The 7140-nt window shown below is 41.6% G+C and overlaps 1 protein-coding gene across 5 annotated transcripts in view; it reads right to left on the bottom strand.

The window, feature by feature from the left end:
- Positions 1-6804, bottom strand: part of FAM133B (family with sequence similarity 133 member B) — a 29740-nt gene extending 22936 nt beyond the window's left edge. For 3 of the 5 annotated variants that reach the window (NM_001251897.2, XM_009453231.5, XM_009453232.5), the window contains 1 exon segment: positions 6678-6798. In NM_001251897.2, coding sequence (NP_001238826.1) covers positions 6678-6701 — 24 coding nt within the window. In that variant the 5' untranslated portion in view covers positions 6702-6798. 5 annotated transcript variants of the gene reach the window in all.
- Positions 6805-7140: the final 336 nt, after the last annotated feature.

Consider the following 7140-nt stretch of genomic DNA (forward strand, 5'->3'; position numbering starts at 1 on the left):
TCTTTGTTAATGACAGTGTTTAGCAAAGCGATGTTGTTTTATTAAAATTCGCATTGCTACTGATATAAAGTCTGGTCTTTAATTCAGTCTCTACCTCTTCTATTTAGTTTTTCCAAATTTAAGTCAATAAAAATTTTATGTATTACTATTATTATTTTTTAAAAGACAGGGTCAGCCAGGCGCGGTGGCTCACGCTTGTAATCCTAGCACTTTGGGAGGCTGGGGCGGGTGGATCACCTGAAGTCAGGAGTTCGAGATCAGCCTGGCCAACATGGCGAAACCCTGTCTCTACTAAAAACACAAAAATTAGCTGAGTGTGGTGGCGGGTGCCTATAATCTCAGCCTACTCAGGAGGCTGAGGCAGGAAAATCTCTTGAACCCGGGAGGCAGAGGTTGCAGTGAGCTGAGATTGTGCCACTTCACTCCAGCTTGGGCGAAAGAGCAAGACTGTCTCAAAAAAAAAAAAAAGAAAAAAAAGAAAGGGTCTTGCTCTTTTGCCCAGGCTGGAGTACAGTGGTGAGTGGTGTGATCATATCTCACTGCAGCTTTGAAAAATCCCCCTACCTCAGCCTCCTGAGTAGCTAGGACAACAGGTGTGAGCCACCGTGCCCAGTCAATAGACATTTATGAAACTCTTCTACTTTTTAAATAAAAAGAATTTTGATTGAAAATGACTACCCTCAAGGTTGGTTTAAGGTGTTATATCTTGTAATAATCCAAAATAAGTGAAAGGAAACAATATATTTGTTGCATTTTGTTTAACAAAATCTATGAAAATGACCATCATTTCCCACTTTTATAACAGATAAAAGTTATATACTTCCAGATTTCTCTGTCAGAGTAAACAATATAAAACCAGCATAAACAACACATACTGAGAACTATTACCATTCAACTGACAAAACCTAATTACTTGGAATGAAAAAGACAAATCTTTGACATACTTCTCTACAAGCAGGAACAAATGCTAGAGCCCCTCATGTAAGGAATGTTTACAGAATCAGGGCAAGATGTGGACATCATATGCAATGTTAAAGACAGAGGCATATTGTTATATTTTTTGTATAAACTGTTATACCCTCAAATATTTCATTCAACTGCTTTTGCTAAGCATTTCGATTAGTTGGTGTGGAAGTATGACAAACGAAGGCAGAAATGAAGACAATGAAGGCAAGTACCATGTGCAGCTTAGTTCACCGTTTGTAAAACAGGAGTATTATTTGTACTGTTCAACACAGTTAAGTTGGGCTCAAAGCGTCCTCCTACTTGGGTAATAAAATTTGGCCCAAAAGGCCAGGTGCACTGGCTCACACCTGTAATCTAGCACTTTGGGAGGGTGAGGTGGGAGGAGCTTGAGCTCAGGAGAGACCAATCTTGTCTCTACTAAACAAAACAAAACAAAAACCCTCTGTATATGGTGAACTGCAACCTGGCTTGATGTGCAAATAAGTTCTAACCTAATCAAAGAGTATATCCTCTTAACCAATCAACTGAGTCTCAGCCAATCACAGTAGCCCAACCCTCAACCAATCCCAAACAGAAGGCTGCCAAATTATGCCCGAATAAGGCAAACTCAGAACTGCACCAATCAGGTAATCTCTGTATGTCATTTCCTGTTGCAAATATAGGTCACCAGGATGTAGAACATCTTCCTCAAGTTCTAGAATCTTTTTCTTGCTCAAATTACCTTTGTTAAATTTAACTGTTCTCAGGTTTTTGTTTTTGTTTTCAACAATATTGATCACATTCTAATTTCCTTGGTATCATGTCATAATTTTGGCAGTACCTAATGGCAAAATATTTCAGGTTAGAATTGTAAAAACTGTTTATTTCCAAAGAGTGCAAATATACACATATCAAGGATATTCAGGTCTAAATTACTAAAACAGCAAACACTGAAAACACCCAAATAGCTATCAAACTGGGATTCGCTAAATATATTAAAGTATACACCCTGTTAAATATTACGTAGCTACTAAAATGAATGAAGTAGATCCATAGTTCCTGATAAGAAAATGTTTAAGATTTCTCAAGTGAAAAGCAAAGGCAAGTTGCCAAAATGAAAGAATTATTTTAATAAATAACTAAAAATTTAAAAATCAGAAAAATTAGGCTGCATGTGCACCAAAATATAAAGGAAAACATCCATATTCATTCACACACTGGAGAAAAAAATTTTAAATAATGATTACCTTTATAAAACAAAAAATGTAACTGCGTAAACATTATTATAGTAATAAAAGTAAAGAAAATGACAAAAATCCAACCACAATACTGCCACTCCAACTCAGAGAGCTGAACTGTCCTTATGTAAAAATTCACAGATAATGCAGTGGCAATTTTTAATTCTAATGAAAAAAATTATAACATTTACCATGTTTTACAGTCTTCAAGTTATCTAGCATGTATCTTTAAAGTACATTAATATTTTTACATCTTACTGTGTACTATCAAACTGCTTTCATAAAGTACATACCAACCTATTCCTACTTTTCAGAGGAAAATACTAGTAAAGTAGTATATTCACATGCTAGGACTACGGGTACAATTACATGAACTACTGCTGAATAAGGCTTACTTTTAAGCTTTTGACCACAAACACTATCTCAGTCTGCTTAAGTACACTCCAAATATCTCCATTGTTTATTTCAATTATAATAGCAATATTTTTTAAAGTGCATCTTATGTTCTAGGCTCCATGCAAAACACTTGATAGTCTGCTCTTATTCATTAAGCAACAATACTTTTCTTTAAAACTATGCACAACAGAAAGCTTTTAAAACAAGTAACTATTTTTACAAAGGTACAAGAGTTTTCATTTTTGTATCAGTGTGAAAAATAATGCTTCTAACATTAAGTGGGTGGCATGGTTAAGCATTCACTAAAATATAGAGATTGTGCAATTTCTTGAAACATTTCACTATGACTTAATCATTAGAAACACTGTGACCTTGTAAATCAAACATTCACATCCATATGTAACTAGAATTCTCTGTGGCTTCAAACTGCTGCATGAGTTCAGATAACAGAAAATGATTTGTTTCTGAAACTCAGGATGGCAAATTGGTCTCAAGGGGATATGTATGTGGGCAGGTACAAAAAGAGCAATGCAGTAAAACTGGCTGAAGACACAATGTGCAGAATTTCATTTGTCAATTTGATTACCTATTTTTATCTAGAGGATACATCTATTTTAGAGGGCCCAAAGTAGCAGAAAAGAACATGAAGAACACTTCAGAAAATAACAAGCACAAAAGGTGGCCATCATGAACTTAAGAGCCCTTTACAAGACCTGAATTAAAACGTTCAGTTATAAAAACTGTACAAGAATGCATACCAAGAGTGACCCCTAATGCAAACTACTGACTCTGGGTGATGATAATGTGTCGATGTAGATTCATGAAATGTAACAAAGGTACCACCCTGCTGGTGCTGGCGAATGGTGATAATGGTAGAGCTGCACAAGTGTGGAGGTATATGGGAACCCTCTGTACTTTCTGTTCAATTTTGCTGTGAACCTAAAACTGCTCTAAAAATAAAAATTAAAAAAACTGTTCAACCTGAAATTCACTGGGGCTTTTTTTGGAAAGCAATCCTATCATCTTTAAAACTATGATTGTTTCATCAATGTAAGAAAGAACAGGAACTGTTTTTGAGACAATCTCAAAAAATGCCAATATTTTCACAGGGAAATATTCATTTTGTTGCTCCAAATCAAGTGTTATGGCAAAACTATGGAGTCAGTAAAAAGATCAGTGGTTGCCACACTTGGGGACAGGGGTGGTAGAGGAATGGCTAGGCCGAAGAGAGGATTTTTACTCTTTATGATACTATATTGGTGAACGCATGTCATTATAAATTTGTTGGCCGCATGTGGTGGCACTCCTGTAATCCGAACACTTTTGGTGGCCGAGACGGGAGGATTGCTTGAGGCCAGGAATTTGAGACCAGCCTGGGCAGCATGGTGAAACCCCATCTCTACAAAAAAACAACAAAAAATTAGCCAGGTGTGGTTCCACGCACCTGTGGTCCCAGCTACTTGGGAGGCTGACGTGAGAGCATCCCTTGAGCCTGGGAAGTTGAAGCTGCAGTGAGCCATGATGGCGACACTGCACTCCAGCTTGGGCAAGAGTGAGATACTGTGTCTAAATAAATAAATAAATAAATTTATTTGTCCAAGCCCATAGAGAATGAACACTAAGAGTGAGCACTAATGTAAACTACTGACTGGATGATAGTAACATGTCAATGTAGGTTCATCAATTTTAACAAATGTACCACTCTGGTGAAGGATGTTCATAATGGGGAGGCTATGTACGAGTGGGGTCAGGAGGTAAACGGGATATCTTTGTACCTTCCTCTCAATTTTGCTGTAAAACTAAAAATGCTTAAAAAAAAAAGTCTTAAAAAGAAAATCAAGAGTTAAGACGTACAGAATTGAGTGTCAGATGACTGAAGTTTTGGTCCCAGTTTAAAGTCTTACCCCTCCTCTATGCAATGAGGAGACTGAATTAGACAATACGTGTCTTCTACCTCTTAATTTCTTGTTCTTAATCCCAATCTTTGAAGTGCACACAAAATGTTACCAGAATACTCTGTGCCATAGCTGCATACCAAAAGTAGTAAGTAGAGCCCAGAGCTATCAAAATGTTCTAGTACATGAAGCTAATTTGGTAAGTTTTTCAAATGTTTTAGAGGAATGTTTCAACCAAAAAGTTTTTTCAGTAATATGAAACATTTTAGGTCTGTATATGAAACTGCATCCAAGGTCAGGTGATCTCTAAACATTCAAGGCCCAAGGGTATTAGAAGAGCCCAAAATACTCAAACACCTAAGGATGCTCCTATGCTGAAATGGTGTTATGCTACATAATTTCAACGCCATGACAATCAAGATAGCACAACAAAGTCTCACCTACAGCCAGGAGAAAGAACATCCCGCTATCTTGTAATCAAGATTCACTACCACAGTGGTTCCTAGACATTTTCCATTATAAAGACTATACAGAACTACAAAGTTTTTAAGATGGTGAAATGGTTTGGATCTGTGTCCCCGCCCAAATCTCATGTCGAATTGTAATCCCCAATATTGGAGGTGGGGCCTGGTGGGAGGTGACTGGATCATGGGGGCGGAGTTCTCATGAATGGCTTAGCATCCTCCTCTCCCCCGGACTGCATAGAGATGAGTTCTCAAGAGATGCGGTTGTTTAAAACTGTGTAGCAACTCTCCCCGTCCCTCTCTTGGTCCCGCTCCTGCCATGTAAAACGCCTGCTCCTGCTTTGCCTTCCACCATGAGTAACAGCTCCCTGAGGCCTCCCCAGAAGCAGATGCCGCTAAGCTTCCTGTACAGCCCATAGAACCCTGAGCCAATTAAACCCTTTTCTTTATAAATTACCCAGCCTCAGGTTTTTCTTTATAAAAGCCATGCAAGAACTGGCTACTACAGATGGCAAGTGTCATCATTTCGTAAATGTTAAGTCTCCTTTGGTGTGAGACACACACAACTTGCAAATAATTGTTGAATAAAAAAGCGAGTTCAAGAAACGTAGCACATTCGTTTTACGTGCATTTTCTTCATTTTGCTACTCAGTGGCTAAAACTTTGTCACAGGCAAGCCCAGGAATTGTCAGGCTGCAACCTAAGCTTATTGTTATTTCATTATGTTTACTACTCATTCAATCTGATTCATAACCTGAGTTTTTCAGCCCCCCGCCCCAGCGGTCTAGAATACTTTCCTCCCATCTCCGCTTCTCAAAAGCACCTTTTCTTTTGAATGCCTTTAGAATCTCTAACAACTATCAAGGACCATTTCCTACTCTTTCTGCTGTAAGTTATTTATGCATCTCTTTTATCTCATTTACTAGAGTAATAATTTTCATGCCCAGTACTCGCTCACACATCTTGCCTTTTGTGATTTCAATTAATCTGTAAGGTTGTAGATAATAATGATCCCCTTTTATAAACGAAGGCACAGAGAAGAAAAGTAACTTGTTCTAGGTCACCCAACTTCCGACGGAACAAAACTGACATTCCAGTTTTGTGTTGGACTCGAAAGCCAACTATTTTCACGCCATTCATTCCCTCACAGTGTCTATGGGGGCCAGGTCCTACAGGGCGCTGGAGACACGAAAGCAAATGCTGCCATCCCATTTTCAAACGGGAGCCTGCTTGTCGCTAAAACCAGGCGCGCTGCTGGCTCTCCGGCACAGGGACCGCGTCGAGGCCTCTGTGCCTCCCTCCCACTTGGGTGCGCAGGAGAGGGGTGCGGACCTCGGGTGGCCGATACCAAGGGGCGGGTGAGTCGGGTGCCTCCAAGGGCCTAAGACTTCGGAGTTACATGGCGGGGCCAGGTGGGGGGGTGTTCCCCGAGCCCTCGCGGTTCTAAGTGGGCACTGGGGGCCCGCGTACAGCAGGCAAGAGTGCAAACCAGCAGCGCCAGAAAGAGCGACGAGGTGAGGGAAGAAAAAAGGGGCGGGCAAGAGAGAGCTGGGGACCCTAAAGCGCCAACTGCGTGCGCGGCGCACGCGCATCTGGGATCGGCGGAGGGTGCTGGGTCTCCAGGCCCCACGTCCAAGGGCTGCCGCTTGCCCTCCGGCCCGGCCGGGAACAGCGAGGGTTCTCGCTGTCCTGCCGCCGGGCCCTGCGTCGCCCCACTGTTTTCCCGGCTGAGTACTCACCACCCGATTGTCCCGCTTCCCCATGGTGCTGGATCGAGCGCACAGTAGCACGCCGAGGGAAACCGGGCCGGAGAGACTGCCGAAGAGGGCCTGCCGCAGGTCCTCTTGCCGCCTCCCAACTCCGCCTAGAGAGCGGCACCACGCGGACTCGACGACCGCGCTCTGCTACAGCGCCCCCTATCTCTGTGGAGGACAGGCTGGCTCCAGAGATCGCTGCAGTTGGCGGAGCGCCTGCAGGAGTCCGGTCGTTTATTAGGCACCCAAGAGCAGGCGACGCTGCACTTCTGCACCGGAGCCCCACCAAGGCAGCTCGCTTCAGTTTGGCCTTGGATTGTTGTGCTTTCTTCCATTCTTTTTTTTTTTTTTTTTTTTTTTTTTTTTTTTTTTTTTTTTAGACAGACTCTCGCTCCGTCGCCCAGGCTGGAGTGCAGTGGCACGATCTAGGCTCACTGCAGCCTCCACC

This window comes from Pan troglodytes, chromosome 6 (genome assembly GCF_028858775.2).
Source record: "Pan troglodytes isolate AG18354 chromosome 6, NHGRI_mPanTro3-v2.0_pri, whole genome shotgun sequence".
Taxonomy (NCBI): domain Eukaryota; kingdom Metazoa; phylum Chordata; class Mammalia; order Primates; family Hominidae; genus Pan; species Pan troglodytes.